This window comes from Sus scrofa, chromosome 15, assembly GCF_000003025.6.
Source record: "Sus scrofa isolate TJ Tabasco breed Duroc chromosome 15, Sscrofa11.1, whole genome shotgun sequence".
In the NCBI taxonomy this organism is placed as follows: domain Eukaryota; kingdom Metazoa; phylum Chordata; class Mammalia; order Artiodactyla; family Suidae; genus Sus; species Sus scrofa.
The window spans coordinates 114,009,331-114,032,282 of NC_010457.5; the positions used below are offsets into that span (position 1 = coordinate 114,009,331).

At 34.1% G+C, this 22,952-nt stretch overlaps 1 protein-coding gene across 1 annotated transcript in view; it reads right to left on the reverse strand.

The window, feature by feature from the left end:
• Positions 1-22,952, reverse strand: part of ERBB4 (erb-b2 receptor tyrosine kinase 4) — a 1,130,412-nt gene that overhangs the window by 42,758 nt on the left and 1,064,702 nt on the right. Inside the window, 5 exon segments of the mRNA XM_021075968.1 lie at positions 1,887-2,057; positions 4,052-4,149; positions 6,280-6,426; positions 9,909-9,984; positions 12,976-13,131. Coding sequence (XP_020931627.1) covers positions 1,887-2,057; positions 4,052-4,149; positions 6,280-6,426; positions 9,909-9,984; positions 12,976-13,131 — 648 coding nt within the window.

Sequence of the window (22,952 nt, forward strand, 5' to 3'; positions counted from 1 at the left end):
CAAATAATTCCTTATGTAATTTCTACTTTGTTTCACTAATTCCATTTAGTTAATTCAAACCTTTATTGTGAACTCCTTGCATTGAGCATAAATTAATGTGAATAGAAAAGTTGGAATTTGAGAATCCTTATAAAAGAAAATGATTCAAGCTCTTGGCCTTTATAACATTTCATACTAAGGATGTAAAACTGTTTTCTTGAAATTTCCCTGTGTTAATAAGAGTAATGAATCTTTCAAATAAAATTATGTCAAAGTTATGATTTGGCCATTTTGCTAAATGTATGGAGGAAAAAAATACCTTCTTTACAAACCTGATAGATTTAGCTCCTTCCCATAAACATAACACCGATGTGCAATATCTATCTGGTGATTTAAGTTTTGAACTTTTTAGTTATTTCTTCCTCCCTACTGAGCTAAAAGATGTATAATTTTTTATGTAAAGGAAATATTAATTGAGTCTCCATCTTTGCCTTTCTCTATACCAAACTTTCTAAATGAGGATGGATGGGCAAAAGGTATTGCACAGGTTGGGGGATGCATTTTATAAGAAAATCACCTAAGGAATTTCCCAAAGAACATGTAGGTCAGAGGTTGAGGTTGATGTCAAGAAAAACAACAATATTGAAAATAACATGTTCCAATAACTTTGAAGCAATAGTATGTGTAGTATAGACATATTTTTCACATCAGAATCCTGCTCTTCCACTGGCTGTGTGACACCAGTCAAATCATTTAACCTTATGACAAGTTTCTTCATTTATAAAATGGAAATGATATTGAAGCCTCTCAAGATTGTAAGGATTAAGAGACATGTATATGTATTGACACATAGTAAACACTAGGTTTAGCATCGTTGTAGAGAAGAGTAGCAAGTTGAAAGTTTTCTTATGCCTATGGTCAAGACAAATAGGATGCTGTTTGTTCCACTAATTATCATAATGTTCTTAGATGGAGAAAGAAATCAAGAGAAAAAAAAATTGCTTTCTAGAAAAAATTGATCATCATGTTCATGTCTTTTCAGTTGAAGAAATTGATCACTATGCTCCATAATGGGCAGTGAACACTTGATATCATGCTACAGTCTGTCCCTATAGCTGTGTGATTCTTTCGTTAAACTTGGTACTTTCGAAAATAGTAGTTACATCAAAAATTTTGAACCTCGTGTCTAATAATGCCCCATATGCGGAGATACTCAAAAAAATGTTGAATAAATGATGAATTTTCAAAAATAAATGATTGAATACATGCATTGACAGTTTTCAGAGAAAAAATGGTATTTATATAGCATGGGCTTAATATTTAAAATGAAATAGAAATTCTTTTCAGAAGCTTCTTTTGAAACTTCAGTCTACATCTTAAAAATGATTTAGGGGACCTCCCAATATCACTGATTTAGTCCAAAGGATTGTAGAGTGTTCTGTTTCTACTTCACCTTGACAGAAAATATTTAAGGTCTCCTAAAAGAGGGTTAAAAAAAGTTGTACTTGTATTATCTCTTGATTCATACATAAGTCACATCATCTCATTAAGATAAAAAGTAGAGAGCCTATCTTGGGAAGAATTTTCATTTGTTTATAAACATGTACAGATTTATTACTTTAAATAGGTTGTATATTTTCAAAATTTAAGTAACCTAAGACAAAGAAAAGTTTTTCCTTTTGAAATCTTGAAAATTTTTGGAGCGCATGTTGCATTGCCCATGCTTGCCTTCCAAATTAACTATATATGGCAAGCTTGGCATATCTTTTGTTGGCATAATGTTTTAAATTTAGAAATCACACTGATTTGAGCTATATAATTATTTGGTAATTTCAGTGCTTACAATGTAGTTCCATGATTTTGTTTCTCAGAAATTGTATGAGAGTTGGTGTATAATTAATTCTTACCCTGTTTGAGTCAATCCTTGCTCTGGAAGTATAGATGGGAGGTGGGATGTTGAAAGCCTGAGGGACCAGGTATTCCTCAGCATCCATCATATCTTCTAAATCCTCTTCATCCAAGAGGTTCTGAAAGAACTTGCTGTCGTTTGGACTGGGCAGCTTCATACGGTCATCTCCCTAAAAAATTTCCCATCAGATATGCACACAAAAGGATTATTTCCTTCATTTTAAGTATGCAAACTTTGCAGCAAATTTATGTAATGTCAAAATCAAAATAATTACTTTAAAAATAATTTATTTAGCACAATTTCCAGCCATAAAGAAGCCTATGCTAGACTTAGATATGACAGGGTAAGATAAACAAATTTAATATAAGAAAAGTGTGATAGGGAGTTCCCGTCGTGGCGCAGTGGTTAACGAATCCGACTAGGAACCATGAGGTTGCGGTTCGGTCCCTGCCCTTGCTCAGTAGGTTAACGATCCGGGGGTTCGGTCCCTGCCCTTGCTCAGTAGGTTAACGATCCGGCGTGCCGTGAGCTGTGGTGTAGGTTGCAGATGCGGCTCGGATCCCGCGTTGCTGTGGCTCTGGCGTAGACCAGTGGCTACAGCTCCGACTAGGCCCCTAGCCTGGGAACCTCCATATGCCGTGGGAGCGGCCCAAGAAATAGCAACAACAACAACAACAACAAAAAGACAAAAAAAAAAAAAAAAAAAAAAGAAAAGTGTGATAAATGCCATTAGAGGTAAATAAGCCAGAATGTTATGGCTGTTTTGAGAGAGGCATAATCCATTTCAGACTTAAGAATAATGGTAGGCTTCATTGCAAAGATGGTGTTTAAGCTGTGACTTCAAGAGTAAATAAAAAAGAAAGAACAATTGATTTATCAATCTTTTATTTTATTTGGTTGTTTTTTATAGTGTGGAGTTATCAGGACCCATAGGCTTTATGATTTTTTTTTTTTTTTTTTTTTTTTTTTTTTTTTTTTTTTTATGTTTTAGGGCCACACTTGTGGTATATGGAAGTTCCCAGGCTAGGGGTCTAATTGGAGCTACAGCTGCCAGCCTACACCATAGTCATAACCACGCCAGATCCGAGCACATCTGCAACCTACACCACTGCTCATGGCAATGTTGAATCCTTAACCCCACTGAGGCCAGGGATCGAACCCACAACCTCATTGTTCCTAGTTGGATTTGTTTCCACTGTGCCACGATGGGAACTCTGACTTCATGATTTGTTCTGTAGCATAATACTGCTAAAGTGATAGCATTCAAAATTCCAGCATAAGTGGCAAATGACATACATGGCGGCAGGAGACACCAAAATCATTATCACACTTTTACCTCACCTATTTCTTAAATAGAAATTTAAAAAGTATTTTTCAAAGTTATGTAATACTGTTAACTTTTTTTTTAAATTAAAGTTAATTTGGGAAAAAAGTTAGCTAAAAATCTTATCTGCTAAAACCTGGCTTTTATCTCTCTGCTAGATTATTGCTGTAAAGATAAACACTACCTTGTTTTACCGAGGAACTTATTAACTTTATGTTATCCAAGGTCCACTTATTTATGATTTAGGTAAAAATAAACATAAAGAAATATACTAAAGTTTTAAATTATCAAATCCCTTTTTTTCTAGTATTACTATAAAATGTTCTTTTGGTCTATCATTTGATTTACATACATTAATTCATTTGAAGCTGAGTTATTGCTTGGATATTGCAAAAGAACAAAAAACATTTTAAAATACTTTTCTAGGAAATTAAATGTCAATACATTGAAACTTTTAATTCACTGCCTTCAACCATAGACATGATTAAAACAAAAATCCATCTTCCTTTTATTCTAAGAAGAGACGATTATAACAATGAACATGACTTACACATAATGTTAATAGAAAGCAGAGTACTAGAAGGCATGTCTGAGGATAAAGGCCTTTTTATGTACATGAATAATCCTAATTATCTGGCTGTTCAATAGTAGAGGCACTTGAATACTAAAGAAAGATGCTTAGACGTGGGTTGACCTCAAGTAAGTCATTTCAAATGACATTCTGCTTGGTTAATCGATTTGTGAGGGTGATTTCCACAGCTCCAAAGTCCAGATATTAGTCCTACTTTGTCATGTTTGCCATTGGGATATTCTTCTAAATCTAAGTCAAATGTACAAACCTGAATAACTAGATATCTTTGAGGATCTCGAGCCATTCTTGAAAATTCAGCAGCCAGTTCCTTAAATTTAGGTCTACTGTCAGCATCAATCATCCAACCTAGAAATTCATACATAATAAGAGTCACTATCTCCATAATTAGGAAGAATAAGTGGGATGTAAATGTTATGAAGATATAGGCTGCTTGAAAAATATTTCTTTACTAAAAATGACCTGAAAAACAAAGAGAGCCGATGAAAGAAACAATCCAATAGGTAAGATTCTATCTCAATAAGTTTGCTGGTACTCATAAATAAATGTAATATGTTAGGATAATACTAACTTTTAATTTTGCTGATCTAATTTAAAATTAATATTTCATCATAGAAAATATAACCTAGGCTAGCCATTGGAACTTTCAGAATCTCGGATCTTTTTTCCTTAGGTATGAAGAGAATTATTTCAAAAACTTTTCTTCGATGGGTATAGGAGAGGTAATTGGAATATAATTTATCATTTTATCTCAGAAGTGACATGGAATAAAATCTTTGGCTACAATGCGATACACCAGCAAAAAAAAAAAGGGGGGGGGAGAGAAAGCAACTTTCTTATGCTCCTTTTTTTTTCCTGGTGAGAAAAAAGTAAAATGCAAAGTGATTGGTAATGTTTGTTCAGCAATAGCCATTAACTTATCTTAGTACTAGCCTTCCCAGCATAAAAATACTATCAGCAATTTTTAAGGTATGTATTATTATTTAGCTGGGAGTCTAGATAAAGTGGGTCTTATCTCCCCGGGCTCTGTTTAACTGATGAAATGACAAGAATAAAAGTACCAAGCTTTCCTTGATTTTATTGCCAAATGACCCTTTTCTTAGCTATTAAAACTCCTAAAAGAGAGGTAAAACTCCCTATCAAGCAAAATGCTTTCCTGGTTTTTTCAGTATTAAATCAGCACATCTAAATGAAGTATCTAAATCATCTCATGATGATGATAGGATCAAATTATGTAACTTATGCATGTTTTTAAACTTCCTTCTACAGATGACTATTGAATGAGGTTTGACCCAAGAAAGCTATAAAGCTGGTTTCTCTTTTTTCTAGAAGTTCAATTTTTACTCTTGTTCTGGGAAGTCCTCGGATGTCATTTTATGTATCATTAATATTACTTGATTTTCTTCTTGCCTAACAAAGCTCAAAAGCATATATTTTATATGCACCCACTTAAAAAAAAAAATGCTGTGGATGCCCAGATGTTAATGAGAAAACCAGTGTCTCTGGAACTCTATTGGAACCAAAAAAGGTTAAATCTCAGTGAGGTATCAGTTTCTTTCAACTAAATATTGAGTAAATAGAACTAAGCTTAGAGAAAAGGGCATGCTGACCTGAACTGAAAAGCACATTTTTTATTTCTTCCCTTACTGTCAGAATGTATCACACACATCATGAATATAAATCTGAGTAGACCTGGGTCCAAAGTCTCTTATTAATAAGATGCTTATTCACCTTCACCAGTTTGTTTCTTTGCTAACCCTGTGTAAATCAAAAGGGGAAAACCCCAGATTACACAAGAAAGATTGCTGAATGCTAATCTCACTTAAATTAAGTCAGAAACTCCAGAGACTTCCTTAATTCTATTTAAATTAAGAGCCTCGGCTTCCAAAACACATTTATAATACATTTTTGTCTGGGGCATAGAATGGAGAAAGAAAAGCAAGAGGGTTAGATATAAACAAATGATCAAATTGAAAAAAAAGTAAACATTCATAATCTTTTTATTTCAATGTAGATTCATGCCTTTCCACTTCCCCCTTTGCCGTGCTAATTTCCTGTGGACAGAAACTGTTAAACTTATTTCATTTAATTCATTTTTTTAAAACTATCAGTTTCAAGCTTTTTTTTCTTTATGTGTCGATAATTTATTTTCTACATTTTCCTTTAAAGATTATTAATATTACTCTGATTAGTTACATCTCTTTATGAGAAAATTTGACTGTCATGGAAATGATAAGAACCAAAGCAAAATAAATAAGTGTAAGGGTCATATAATTTTGACTTCATAGAATGAGAGCATGATATTGCTTCATATTAACAATGATCATAGCAAACACAGTTGTTTATATGCTCCTACATAATTGTCTTTAAACTTTTATACTTTTAAATATATAGATTAAATTGTGCAGGTTAATTAATCTGTACAATTACTTTATTAACAATGATAATGGTTATGATAAAATAATTTTGTAATCTTACATTTGACCATGACCATGTAAACGTCAATAGTGCAGATGGGAGGCTGGGGCAAACGTTCTCCTTTCTCTAATAAATCAGGGATTTCTCTCGTTGGAATGCCATCGTAGGGTTTTCCTCCGAAGGTCATCAGTTCCCATATAGTGACTCCTAAAGTAGAGATCAAATTCTTACATATATAAGCATATTAATAATATACTTTGAACAAATCAGCAACATACCAGTGGCAAAACGATGCTTCCTAGAAGGCAAAGAGAGGATCTTCAGATTCCTATATCCATTATGAGAAAATGGCCAATGACAAAATCTTTGTGGGAAATTTAATTTTTATTATCACTGTCTTGAAAAATGTAATGGGTATTAGAGACAACCGAGAGTAGCTGTCAGAATACAGAATCTGTTCCCAATTTCTACTGATAGTAATGCTAGTATTTGCTGATCCAATTTAAATTTCACCACATTGGAACAATTTATGTACTGGGTACATGTGTACTCAGTACCAAGGAAATATGATTAGATAAAATCTAATATTGACTAATTTTGAGATTAACATATTTGCTATTAAAAACCTAAAGGCCACCCTGGGATTCCAAAATAATCACCTATGTTACAGTAAATAACTGTGTTTCTCTTTAAAGATAACACAAAGGGAATGAACGTAATAAAAGAGATTCATTCCTTAGCTCATTTGAGAGACTGAGTGAAGATGATCCACATGTAAGATAAAATACTTGTGAAGGTGGCATCACAAAGTTGAAGGGAATCAATAATAGTTTATTTCTTAGATGATGAAATCAGTTTCTTTTTTTTTGTTGTTGTTATTTCTTAATTTTATTTTATTTATTTATTTATTTTTTTAAATAATTTTTTTTTATTTTCCCACTGTACAGCAAGGGGGTCAGGTTATCCTTACATGTATACATTACAAGAAAGGGTTGGGGAAAAAATGTAATTGTAATGTATACATGTAAGAAATCAGTTTCTTAAATCACTAGAACACTGATTTCCTCTGTAAAAGCAAATGCCCTAAATACTCTAAATACTAGCACACAAATAGCCAGCTTTGATATTAATGATTTTGATTTCAGCAATAATATATTCACCACAGATCTCTTCTGTATATAATAATTATGTCATTTAAAAGTTATGGTTTTCTTGAGAATAAAGGTTGTTAATTCAGAAATAGCTATCCAGGCACAATAGTATTAGCAAGTGTATTTTGACCGATGCATATACAAACTATCTTTTAATATAAAATCCATTAATCACAGTTTTGTTTTCTTTTCTACCACCACTTGTAATGAATTATTTATTCAAACAAAAAATTTTAGGTCATAAAAGTTATCATTGATAATAGAAATGCAAATCTTAAAATATAAAAGTATATATAAATTTCAATTTATCCATCATACTAGCATCACTAACAATTACCTGATTTGAGGCGTTAGTTAATGTTTACATCTTAGGATTCTTAGGTGTAATATAAACATGGAACTAGTGACACAATTTAACTGTTTGATCTTTATTAAATCCTACTTGATTTTGTGTACTAAGGAATGACTTCATAGGACCAATAACTAAAACTCAGTGTCCATGAAGCAGTTTCCAACAAGAAGTAGATTACTGTCCATTTCTATTCAATCATATTTATATAATATATATTTAATGAGAACATTTTATCATGTTTGTAGTTATAAAAGAATAGTCTCACATCTATCAGAACTTCTTAATAAGCAAGATACAGAGCAATTACAAATCAAAATAATAGAAAATACAAAAAATAGAAACATATAAAATCTCAAGCATAAAAATCAAAGCCCCCACCTCCACCAATAATATTCCAATTAGATCTTTGCAGAAGTGATGACAAGATAGAGCTAAACAAAGACAGCTTCATGTAGAATAATCTCAAGAAAACTAAATCAAAAACATCCTCAAAATTTACAATTCTGCCATTTGAAGATATAAACCATAACCAATACATATTTACTTTTATAAAAATAACAATGCACCCAGTGGCAATCCTCCACAAAGATTCACTGTAAACAAGATTACATATCTTTCTCTGCCATTTACGTCTTTTGCAACCAACCGTGATATAACATAAAAATCTTAAAATACCTTATAGCTAAGGGTTGCTGACCTGGTTATGCTTCAAAACAGAGTTTGTTCTATCTATCTATTTATCTATCTATCCATCATCTATCAATCTATCATCTATTTTTACTGAACAACTTCCGAGATGTTACAATTCAACATGAAGATAAACATTGTAGCCTAAAAAACAGGATTTTCTCCAAAGACAAATTTCACTATTAAAAATGTAATTGCCCTGTCAACATTTACTTAAATGTATTTACTTATCTTAGAGGTCATTTAAAATTTGTCTGAAGCAGATTGCCACATTTAGTACAAGGAAATATCAGTAGGAAAAAAAAAAGGAAAAGAAAAGGAAAAAAATATGTCCATTACATAAAATATATAAACCTAACTATATTATATAATATATATGCTAAATTATAATATATAACATATAAATGCTTATCTACATGCTAATGCATATCATAATATGTATGTTTACTTCATATTTATAATGTATATGATATATAATAAGCATAATAATATATATTTGTTTTTTATTTAATCCTTCAGTTTAATTAAGTTTTGTTAAGTATTCTCCTGTACTTGTCAAAATCTCAAACACACAACACTCTACTTTTATGCTGAGTAGAATCCAGGAGGCCAGCATTTTGAAAATTTTAACACTTCTTATGGTATACATGTGTGGAAGGAAAAACTATCCTACAGAAATGTCTTCTTTTAAAAGATAATTTCTACTGTTCAAAATAAGAAGTACAAGTTCTTTAGTGACTTAATGACTTAATTTTTTCCTAAAAATAAAAAAGCTAAAACTAAGTTTAAATTTGAATAAAATAGATTGTATCATGCTTTTAAGTCTCACTAGCACCTTTTTGCTAAAACAAGCATTGCACTTTTTATTTCTAAGAAGTGCTAATTTTATATTCAAACTTAGAAACGGTGTCAGTTCATTCTTACTAATACTTAGATGGATTTAAGTTATAAATAGCCAGACTCTAAGAAGCTTATCTCAAAAGGTGAGTTAAATGGAATTAAATAAATGTTCTAAATTTTAAAATCGCTATTTTCCAGTTCATATTATTAACTACCTAATATGTCTGTTTACTCCAAAAGTAATTTGTAAATTAAAATTAAAGCTGTAATTAGAAATCTTCTCTGCTATTTCCCCACTCACATTTATTGCTCTTATCCTACTGCTTTCAGTAATTGCTCTTTGTTTTAGCAGAAGTTGCTATTTTCTTACTATAGAACATAGATTCCCATAAGAAAAAAAAAAAAAAAGGTTAAACATTAATCGCATTTAGAGTTATGTTTTCAAAGAGTTGTTGAAAATTAAGGCCATGGAAATCTATGGAAGTGTCCCTAAACTAATTTTTTTTTTTTTTCTGTCAAAATGATCAGACAAGTTGCTACTAAACTAAAGGTTATGTTAGACAACAGAACCAAGATATTACTATATTACCTTTTAGAGAATCAAAAAACCTAGCAAGTTTTTCTTCAAAAGCCTTATATAATAAGAAAGAATTATTTACCATAGCTCCAAACGTCACTCTGATGGGTGAATTTCCTATAGTGTATACACTCCAGAGCCATCCATTTAATTGGCATCTATAGAGAAATAAGAAGTGAAAGTTTTTTATAGTTATATGAAAAGTCATTTCTATATTTCCTAAATATGAGTCTCTGGACTTCCCTCAATTGTGTTTTTTGATTATGTGTATAGAAAATAGAAAGAGAGATATGTTATTTTCAATACAGAGAGTAAGTGAATTGAAATTTAATCTTGAAATGAATTAACCTGAAGATATATTTATTTTTAAAAGCTTCATAAACAGTGAAAAGTAAAATAAAATAAATACCACTTTCCATCATTTTTAATGTTCAGTAATTAAGTTACTAGTTAATCTTACAACTCACAATACCAATTCTAAACATCTAATACTTGTACTTCTAAAAATGTGGTTATATTACATTTATCTTCCAAAATGAGATTCCTTATATTTTCGGTAATCCTTTTTCAACCTCAGATGAATTTCATGCCACTGGTAAAATGGATCTTTCTACACTTGCCCCATCCTGTCTTCTCTCAGATAATTTGGTCACCAAACACCTAAAATAATTAATTCCAAAGTGAAACTTGCTTTGTTCCCTACAAATGATCTCCCTCGTGTTGGTTAGCCAGTATTGAAAATATGCACCATTTTCAAAATAGGTATTTTACAAAAGAATATGAGAAGATTGGTACAAATCCATCATCACTGCAAAGAAAAGCAGCTCAACTCACATGTCCTGCTGCTGATGGGTCAGCAGAATGAGTTTCAACTATGAAGGGCAGCATTACATAGCTGGGAATATAATTAGATTCTACGGAATAAAGATAAACACTTCTACTTTGCAGTTGAAAGCTTAAAACTAAATAGACCTCCGAAATCATGAGGCTGGCTGCTCACCAAGGTGACACCAAGGTAACTCTGTGACAGAATCATGGTATTCAGTGAAAGGGAACAGAAGACACATTGAAAGTAATTTCCCTATGGGCAAGGTGTTAGCCGACTTTATGGACTACAGACACTGTGTTAAAGAAGTAAGTTTAAATCACAGGTGGCTTGATAAAGACTTAATGGTTACTAGGCATTTAAAGCTCTAATGAATCTTGCTTTAGACAAATCTTACAGCTGTATGTTCTCAAGACAAGTGAAGTCATGTGATTTATAGACTTCTACTTCTGTGCAATCTCACGGTGAATTTCAAAGCTGTGGTCTCAAACTGCTGCAATTTGTAGTAAACAGGCAAAATGGCTAATAAAATAAAAAAGCCAGACAATGTCATACAACTGAAGTTATTTTAAAGATAAATTTGGGTTCTTTTGCTTTGTGATAAAATCTGACTACATATAAGTTTAATATAAAATCAATGTTAAGCATGTGGCAGTCTATCATTGCAAAATATTTATAATATGTATTTTGATGGCCCATGATGAATAAGGGACATAATTAATATAGTTATTTGACATATGAATTAATTTTTGTTGTTGTTGTTAGTCTAGTTTATAGGCTACCATAGGTTAAGCCTGCATTTGCTTATTTCATTTGGCCTCTTCTGATCTAAGTTTCTCCAGGCCAAGCTAGAGGGATCCCCCCACCACCAAAGGAGTGGTGATATTCTTGATGGTTAGCAAAGAATGGCAAGCTCAACAGTGGCTTAATGAAGAGAGAGAAGAGCTAGAACTAAGGCATAGATTGAGACCATATGGTGGGTAAGAGAGGCAAGAACAGAGTTACCAGGCTTGGCCTGAGAATGGAATCAGAAAAGTTAAAAGAGGCAGTGGCATCGTTCAGATCCCGGGGATATAGCAGTTACATTCTAGTGGAGGAAGTCACATAATAAAGTAAATTGGTAAATCATACCCCATGATGAAGAACTTAAAAAATAAAAATAGAGCCAAATAAGAAGTCCCCATTGTGGTGTAGCGGAAATGAATTGATCTAGCATTCATAAGGATGCAGGTTAGATCCCTGGCCTTGCTCAGTGGGTTAAGGATACCGCTGTACAGTGAGCTGTGGTGTAGGTCACAGACATGGCTTGGATCCTGTGTTGCTGTGGCTGTGGCAAAGGCCAGCAGCTGTAGCTACAATTTGACCCCTAGCCTAGGAACTTCCACATGCTGTGGCTGCAGCTTAAAAAACCAAAAAAAAAAAAAAAAAAGCCATATAAGAGGAATCTGTTGCTTCTGGTTGCTTCTGGGTTAACTTAATCCTATCAGATGCACACTGTTTTCATCTCATTTTAAATATAAGAAAACAAAAGCTGAGAGAGATCAAGTTATTTGTTCCAAGTCATCTATCTAATGAGTCATAGAACTGGGATTTGGTCCCTTGCTGTGGAACTGCAGTCTGGGCACGTAGAAATTAATGTACACAGTGACATCATATAGCTTTAAAAGATCCTGGTACTTTTGCAGAAAAAAAAATTATAAACAGGGTGATCAACTTTCCAATAGTACAGTTCTTGGTAGTAGCAAAACTTCTCTCTAGTCTATGAGAAAGATATTGTATCTCTCTGACTTCTCTGTAATAGTTGGTCCTAAGTTATTAGGATCAATAAGACAATTTCTACAGCCCTGGGGTAAAGTGACATCTCTAGAGTTCTTAGGCAGCCACCCACTCCCTAACCCTGGAACTGACATGAATATTTGCGGGAGTCTAGACTTTAAGTGTCCTATTTTAACTACTTTGAGAAATGGAAGTTGGTAATACACACACATACACAATATATATGTAATACAAGCACACACACACACACAAATACTATATATACACACACACACACACATATACTATATACACACACACACACATACATATGTATGTATGTATATTACATATGTATGTATGTATATTATATATATATATATATATATATATGTGCGTTTTTGTATGTATGTGTATTTTAACCCTGGTTATGAGAGAAGGCAAAAAGTAGAAATGGGATTTTATAATCTCTTAAAGCTTTTATTGACTTCTTCCTATAACATATAAAGAGATAAAAGGATGTTGCAGTATATTTTTAACCAATATTGTTCTCACAAAAGATACCTACCTTTCCTCCATCAGCATTATACTCTTTTTCATCTCCTTCCAAGAGCCTGGCTAGTCCAAAATCTGTGATTTTCACATGGTTTGGAGATTTCACTAAGACATTACGGGCTGCTAAATCCCGATGAACAAGCCGTCTTTCTTCCAGGTACATCATTCCCTGAAAAACACCAAATTCCCCAAAGATAGTCAGTTAATGCCTAGGCTCTTCTATTGTCAAAAAAGGAGTTGTTTAGCATTCAGTTGCAAGTGCTTGATTTCTCTAAGTGATGTCAGAATCTGGGAATAGTTTCAAAATTAGGGAAAACATGGAATAAATGCAGCAAACCGCAAATAGCTTTTGGCCTTTTTTCTCAATAAAGCCCTATAAAGAATGAACCATCTACACCTGAGCTAAATGTTAGACCATTTACCTCCCAGATACTTTATATACTTTTGCAAACACATTCATTGCTGAGGTATGAATGTATCTTCGTAGACAGGCTAACATGGGCTTGTACTGACCCATGTATTCCAGTTATTTTCTTCTCAGTTAACTTCTGTTTCATGTCATCTTCCTCCATGAACCCGCTCAAAACAAACACAACTATCCATAATTCTTAAAAGTATTTCATTTAAAGGTTTAGTAGAGGCAAAATCACCATCAGAGATTCTATCAAGACTAAAAATTATATTATTCTCATTAATTATGAAAAAAATGAGGTATACTCTAGGGCATTAAAAGCCTATAATTTAAAAAGTGGCTTTGATGACCCAAGTAAAATTAAATAGTATATAATGACCCTCAAATTAGCCTTTATAAAAATGTTTTCTTTAAAAAATAGAGTAATTAAAAATAAAATACATTACTGATGTCTAATGTCTAAATGGCTCTTCCCCTAATATATACACACATATAGGTGTATGTAAATATACAAATATATACACATAAATGTTATATGTATACCACATAGAACATATACAAATCAAAAAATTAGTACATAGAAATAAGAGTTATTAATTATACTTCAATAATAGGGAAACAAATAGTCATGAAACAATAGCCCTAACTAAAAGATTGAAGTAAAACCAAGGAAATTAACTTGGAGGCCTAGATTACAGTGAACATCTTTCATTATAGCAAACATGTTTTTATGGAATAGTTAGGCAAAATTCTATATTTGAGGATTTCAGTGGTCAAAAAATCAGACACGTTATAAAATGGTTAAAGCGTACTCTCATGCCAATTGCAAATCAATGCTGTTGGCAGTTAACATTACTTCTGCAGGCCTTTGAAGGATTAACGGTTTCTGATATCAAAACAAAAGCTGTGGAAAACAGACCCATAAATCACAGAGGTCAAAATATTATGAACCATATACCCAACATAGTGGAAAGAGAATATTGCTCCAAATAGCATCACAAGTCAATCACTATATAAATGCCCATTAAACACAACCAGTAGAGATACTGCCTGATATGGTCCAATCACTCAGCAGTTGGATGACATCACATGCATTAGTGTTTTTTGAAATCAACACATAACTAGGATTTATGGGGGGTTTGCCCTCTTTCCTAAATAGTGCTTTCTATTTGATAACACCAAATTGGAGATTTCTAAAACAGTCTAACTGAAAGCATATAGCCCTTGCATGCTTTACAGGACAAAAAAAAAAAAAAAAAAAAAAAGATTCATTGCCTTGGAGATAAAATATGTTCAATAATTTGGTCTCTGTAGGAAGTGTCCACAAAAACATTCATAATTCTCTTTCTTATCACTTTCATAACAGAATATGGAAAGTGTGTTGACAAGTTAATATTCAGATCCACACACAATTACAGAATACATACTATATGCCAAGCACTGTTCAAGACATTAGAGATAGAAGAGTTAGAGAAGGTCTGTGCATTAAATGAGGGCAGAAGCTAATTAATAAAGTGGATGAATATGGGGCATAAACTTGATGGATCACTGATGCATGGAAGGCATTAAAGAGCCTGTGTTTTGAAGACCATCTGTAATATAGCCTAGTAAATGTGCATGAGTTGGGAGGCTCCAGACAGGAACTGAAGCCTAAATAAGGTTTGAAGGATGGGTGTACACCAGTTGGATAAGGCAAGGGAAAAAACACAGTTGGGGAGAACAAACACAGGGGCATGGATAGCATGGTGTACTTGGACAAAGGTACATCGTTCTGTATTCAGATGCATTACGCATATGATGGGTGTAAGACTGAAAAAATGAGAAGAGGCTGGATCCAAGAAGGGCACCTTGTATGTCATGATAGAGAATTTGGACTTCATGTTTGTTTGTTTGTTTTTGTCTTTTTTGTTTTTTTAGGGCTGCATCCGTGGCATGTGGAGGTTCCCAGGCTAGGGGTCTAATTGGAACTGTTGCCACTGGCCTACACCAGAGCCACAGCAACGCCAGATCCGAGCCGCATCTACGACCTACACCACAGCTCATGGCAATGCCAGATCCTTAACCCACTGAGTGAGGCCAGGGATTGAACCTGCAACCTCCTGGTTCCCAGTTGGATTTGTTTCCACTGCACCACGATGGGAACTCCTGGACTTCACGTTTTATGCAGCATTCAACGTGGTGATGTGGAAGTTGTTTCAAAAAGGAGAGTGACACAATTACCGCTGGAGCCTTGTAAACATCACCTGGTTCCAGTAGAGATGATGGATTGCACACAAATACAGCTGTTGTCAGGAGTCACTGCCATGTTACAGGAGAAAAGTAATGAGAGTGCAAAATAAAGGTTGTACCCAAAAAAGAAAAGAAAAAAAATAAAAATAAAGGTTGTAAATTGACAGTCCATGAGTCACATCCATTTTTCACTTTTTTTTGTCCCTATACTGATCAAGTTTCAAACATCCTCCTTGGCTGATTACTGGCTGGACCCTACTGAGGCATCCAGTCTCAGTTTGCCAGGATCCTACCACTCACTATTACTTTTCAGGTGTTCTGTTCTTATTATTCATGACAATCATGCCATTCATACATGCATGAGTGTCCAAATCTATAGCTGAACTAGGTCAGAAGGAATATTAGGAAGAGAAAAATTTTAAGGTACATTTATAAAATAAAATCCTTGGTAACTGACAAAACAATAAAGAAGAGAGTAAATTGAGAATAATTCTGTGTTTTTGACTTTATAATTTAGGTGGATAATGATTCCCTTAACTACAAATTATTCTTATGTAAATATATGTACGAAATATATACTATACCAGCAGGGAATTAATATTCACCAAGAAACTTAAGACTCTGATAATAATTCTACAGTATACGCAAAGCTTCAAAAACTCCAAAAGATCTTCGATATTCTATACACAAAGCCTCAGCAGGTGAGACTATCCTGAAACTCAACACTAAAAGTATTTTCTTCAATTAATGAGAACTAAATGCAGGAAACCAGATGCTAATCTTTACAGTTTCCAGAGCCACCTGACCATGAATAAAAGAAACAAAAACAGAAGCTTCTATATTATTACCAAACCAAGATACATTGTACAATTACCGTGTCACTATGAAACATCATTGTACAAACACACACTTTTTTTTTTTTTGTCTTTTTACGGCCATGCCCACGGCATTTGGAAGTCCCCAGGCTAGGGGTAGAATCGGAGCTGTAGCCGCTGGCCTACGCCACAGCAACGCCAGATCCAAGTTGCTTTGTCAACCTACACCACAGCTCATGGAAACACTGGATCATTAACCCACTGAGCAAGGACAGGGATTGAACCTGCATCTTCATGGATGCTAATTAGATTCATCTCTGCTGAGCCACAATGGGAACTCCCAAATGCACACTTTCAAATCATTAATTATGACCATCACCTTAGTCCTACTTTCACACCTGAATTAGAGTGTTGAATCATCTGTGGATTGCTCACAATAGGATCCTCCACATCACAATCATTAAAATAGTATTTCCTTACCAGAAGATCTCATTAGAATCACATTCTCTGCTAGATTCCTTCAAAATAAAATCACTCCTTAAATCAGAGCGTGATACAATTAAGGAGGCTCACAGTTATAAAAAATAAACAGGATGGAGTCTCTTGAAATTTGAGGATAATTAAATAAGGGCTATTCATTGTGACAGAGAGAAGCCGATGCATTGATTGGAAAGGAACCTTTTTTTTTTTTGTCTTTTTTGCTATTTCTTTGGGCCGCTCCCACCGCATATGGAGGTTCCCAGGCTAGGGGTCGAATCAGAGCTGTGCCGGCCTACGCCAGAGCCACAGCAACGCGGGATCCGAGCCGCGTCTGCAACCTACACCACAGCTCACGGCAATGCTGGATCCTTAACCCACTGAGAAAGGGCAGGGACCGAACCCACAACCTCATGGTTCCTGGTCGGATTCGTTAACCTCTGCGCCAAGACGGGAACTCCGGAAAGGAACCTCTTACTCTACCCTGTGGCTGCGCCCTTATCCCTGCAATTCCAGCTGAGATCCAGTAGATGATGGGAACACTAACAGTGACAACCAACACAACTTAGTTTGACTGAGTACTTAGAACCTGGCAGGCATTAAACTAAACACATTTACCATTCTGGGTTAACTTAATCCTATCAGATGCACACTGTTTTCATCTCATTTTAAATATAAGAAAACAAAAGCTGAGAGAGGTCAAGTTACTTGCTCCAAGTCGTCTATCTAATGAGTCATGGAACTGGGATTTGGTCCCTTGCTGCAGAACTGCAGTCTGGGAACGTAGAAATTAATGTACACAGTGACATCATATAGCTTTAAAAGATCCTAGCATTTTGCAGAAAAAAATAAATAAATACAATCAGATGTTTCTGAGAATTTCAGGTCATAATGAAGGTGACTGACATGTTTGTATTTATATTTAAAAATCAGGTAAGTTATAGAATCTTTTATAATTTAGTGGGAATTTAAATTGTATAAATTGGAAACTCAGTTCTTGCTTTGGCTACAGGGTATACAGGATGGTGGAGTGGGCTTGAGCATAGATTCTGGAGTCAATTGCTTGGCTAGAACACCAGATCTGCCATGTTCTAGCAGTGTGACTCTAGCAAGTTAATTAACCTTTCCGTTACCCACTTTCCTCTTCTCTAAAATAGCCATAATAGTACCTATCCCACAAGTTGTCATGATGATTAAGTAGTATGTAAAGCACTTATGTATTATGTAGTAAGCGCAAAACATGCAATATTTTTCCACAGACAGGAAACAATAGTCCCACTGTGCAGAAGAATCTCTTACCCTCATTAACTTGAATTGCCTATTGCGGAAAATCCATGAACCTCAACTAATATATCACAGTGGGTGTTCAATAAATGTTTGCAAATGGTGACACATATACACATAACCTGCCCATCATGATTAATATGTGGCTACCAATTTCAGAATAATTACTGTTCAAAGTATTATTTTAATAATGATTCACCTGAGGGGGCTGTCATGTACAAAGAAGGAGAAATTAGGGAATCTATGAAATGATTTTGTGCTCTCTATAAACATATCACCAATTCAGGAATTTAGTGAAGATACAGGTCATGAACAGGATGGGTCAAAAAGTTTCTAATGCTGCAGAATGCTTTCCATGGTTGAATAAAGTAGTAGCTTTTCTGAACCAAAGCATCTGCCTTTTATCACTCAGCACTGAAGGGAATTTTGGATAAACGCATTTTAGAGGCATTTTGTCTACTTCCTAATCCAGGTGCCGCAATTCTGATTTAAACTACTCAGAATTTACCATTACCTATACCATTCAGAATTTGACTATTTCTCGTACTTGCTTTGAATGCTGTAATAAGTCTTTAAGAGTGCTTACTTATTTTCTGTTTTGCTAATACTTTTTAAAATGTGTCAATAAACACAAACTTGCTAGGGAAAGTCACATTTTACTCTTGACTTTCAGAAAAAGCACTTTAATACAAAATTCAAGGATAATTTTATTACAATTGGATTTAAAGTTTTAATCTCTAGTTAGAATCGATTCACATACACTGCTCTCTGGAAAAAAATCAGTGACTGAAAAATTTTAAATATTGGTATTGACAAACACCTCACAATGACCTTCTTTTCAGTCTTATATTTGACTCACAGCTGTCTAGCAAAAATGCATTATTGTTATGTTTTAATCCAATGCGAAAATGTATTCTGCCCAGCTGCAGGAAGCTAACAGAAGTCAAGAGAGACCAGACTATTTCTGACGATAAATATTTGCTTCCCATATATAGGCCAGGCGACAATTTCATCAAACACATGTGTGGAGCTAAAAATTTCATGTTGTCATCAGCTCTCACAGGCATTATTCTCTGGAGTTAGCAAGAGTAGTTTTTTTTTTTTTTTTTCCTGTTTTGATTCCAATAAACCTGAGCTTTCTTAATAACAGGAAGCTTCAGGAAAGCTACCTTCAAATGAAAATCTCCTCTTTTGTATCTCTTCTTCTAAAAGCAATTCAATCCCTGGGCGGGAGGGGGGGAAATCAAATTATAATGCTCTCTACTGTTAGGGCTAAAGATATGAGCATGTTCAAGGGAAGAAAGAGACCTTTTTGGATGAAGCGGCCAGAGAAACTAAGGGTGATCTGTAATTGAGTCAACTGAGAAGTCTCTTCAACCAGTAAAAGCTGGTTCATGGTACAGTAGAATGAACACATACTGAGTGTTACATGATAGAAGTCCCAGACATGCTGCTCACAAGGTTTATGACCACAGGTACTCATTTCACCTCTTCAATAAAAGTGACAGATTGACCTAAATGATCTCTGAGGTGTCCTCTAGCTTTAAATTTTTATTCCATGATGGATAGTACTGTAAAATATATCTATCTAAAATATTAAATGATGGCCAATAAAAGACACAGAGAACCATAAAAAAAGAGGTAGAGTAGAGGTCTCCTTTCAAATGTTTAGTTGGAACTACGAATATTTTCTTTTTTTGTAAAAGTCCATCTAGTGCACCTGATATTTAAATGCTGGCTACCTACTATCTGTATGACCTTGGTCAGTTCATTTGTGTTTCACTTTATCTGCTAAATGGGGATGATACTAGTATCTATTCAGAGGATTCTCTTGAGGATTCAATGCCTTAATGTTTATAAAACATCTAGAGCATTCAATATTCTAAGATACTATATGTTTGCTAAATAAATAACCTCAAATTTATCCTTCTTATTAAAAATACAATTCAAACTGAATAAAGAAGATGTGCCATATATGCACAATGGAATATTACTTAGCCATAAAAAATAATTAAATAATGCTATTTGCAGCAACATAGATGTGTCTAGAAATTATTATACTAAGTAAGTCAGAAAGAGAAAGATAAATATCATATGATATCACTTACATGTAGAATTTAAAATATGACGCAAATAAACTTTATGAAATAGAAACAGATTCAAAGACATAGAAAACAAACTTAAGGTTACCAAAAGGAAAGGGGGTGGGGGAGAGATAAATTACAAATTTGGAGTTAGCAGATATAAATTACTATATATAAAATAAACAACTGGTCCTACTGTATACCATGGGGAATGATATTCAATATCCTGTAATAAACCATTATGGAAAGGAATGCATTTATAAAAAACACTGAACCACTTTGTTGTACATAAGAAACTAACACAAGAGTGTAAATCAATTATACTTCATTTAAAAAAAAAGGAGAGAAAAAAATACAATTCAACCACTATAAGAGAAAGAAAAGGCAGCCAATCAAAACACCTGCTGGTTATTCAGCACTTTTAGGTAAGGTGACTTCTGTTTCTCATTCTGTTGTCTCTGAATGTTCTTTTATTCCGCTCAGATGAAGAAATGCAGATTCATACGGTTGTCCTACACTGGCTTCAAATTAATACTCAAGGTTAATTTTCATTTTCCAATTGCACCTATAATCCAAGAGACTTGGTTACGTTACAGTTCTTAAGAAAATTTTAAAGTATTGAGGACAACCAAATCTCTGTCATTTTAATAGCGTATAATGAAAACATTATTTCTTTCTATTTGAAATACGTTTTTCGAATGTGTTTCCAATTATGTGCGTGCTGGCGCATGAGTGTGTGTGTGTGTGTGTATGTGTGTGTGTGTGTACATACATTCATGTACTAGATGCTATTTTGTGCTACGCAGAAACTTTTTCAGGACACAAGTACTCATAATCTTAGCTTCTGGGGTCGCTGACTGCTGATGGCTCTCACCTTGGCCACTTTTGTTTTGGGTTAGTGACACCCTCAACTCAACTGGAAAAGGGAATTGCTTTGCCAGGGGTTTCATCCTTGCACAGGAGGCACCCACATCCAATAATTTGTCAATGTTGAGTTATAAAGGCCATATCCCCTCTTGACAATTATGAGAAGCTATTTTAGTTCTGGGACACCCCAAGGAATTGGATGAGACCTCTGTTGTAATTTTATCAGAGCCAAATTATTTTCTTCTACCTAATACTGCTTTTTCACTGGGCAATAGTTGTTGATCTTGAAAACACTTATCTAAAACTTCCTACATGCAAATTTTTCTGAGACTGTTTTCTGGGAGTCAACCTAAGGCAGTATGTGTGACTTTTTTTCTTTCTTTCTCTTTCTTTCTTTCTCTTTCTTTTCTTTTCTTTTTTTCTTCGTTTTTCTTTCTTTCTTTCTTTCTTTCTTTTTCTTTCTTTCTTTCTTTCTTTCTTTCTTCCTTCCTTCCTTCCTTCCTTCCTTCAGATCGCAAGTATGCAGATTTTGATGCTACCCACACTCCATAATTCATGCACACTATTATTACTATTTGCCTCTATCTTCCACCTCAATCCATTCCTCTTTCCATCATAAATATCCACAATAATGTCTTCAATACATATATATATATATATTTCAGGGCCGCACTCAATGGCATATGGGAGTTCTCAGGCTCAAGGTCAAATCAGAGCTGCAGCTGCCGACCTATGCCACAGCCACAGCAATGTGGGATCTATGCTGCATCTGAAACCCACACTGCAGCTCCAGAGCAATGACAGATCCTTAACCCAGTAAGCAAGGCCAGGGATTGAACTCACATCCTCATGGATACTAGTCAGGTTCTTTACCTCTGAGCCACAATTGGAACTCCTTATCTATATTTTTTTAAATGTTTTTTGTTACTTTTAATATATAGGTAGTATTGTGTACTAAATAGAATCATGTTTTACTCATTAGGCATTTTTTAGATTCGAACATGTCGCTATATGTAATCCAGTTTATTGTTTCTCATAGTTACATTAAACTATACATATGAACTCACAATCATATGCACATGTATAACAGGTGTACACTGTCAATTTACTGTCTAGTCCCCTATTGACAAGCGCTAAATTTAACTCCATCTCTCTGAAAGTACAAACAGAACTGAATTGAACATTAATGTTATTTGTAAAATGCTAAAAATTTGCTTAACATCTTAAATGATCTGCTTTTCAGTACTAATTTCAATGTAGGAGACTCTAGACAAATGATAATAGTTAAAGTCACTGCGGCAGATATAGCATAGAGGGATTGCTTATTAACTGAGGACACTGAAATCATATGTGGAAGATAAAATATGATTTTATATAGTACCATTATGTTTGTATCTAGAAAACATTTAATATATATACATACTCTGTGCTGGGGTCTGCTTTAAGTGTTCTATATAAAGGAATTCATAAGAACTCAGTGAAATCTGTTTATGCTTCTATTATTCTCATTTTAAGATGAGGAAACTTATGCACAGAGAAGTAAAATAACTGGCCCAAGAGTGATAGCTAGTGTGTGGGAAATCCTAAAAGAACCAAGATTTGGCTGCAGGGAGCTTGACTCCAGAGGCAACAATCTTACCACTACACTATATGACCAAATGTGTCAACAGACTACATAAAAACACATACGAAACTAACAAAAGACAGCATGCACAACTTAATGCTTGTTATATAGACAATAGTTGTTCTAAGAATTCAATAGAGAGAAAACTCTTGTATATAATACACATTCAAAGGTTATAAACAAAACTCTTTGGTTTTT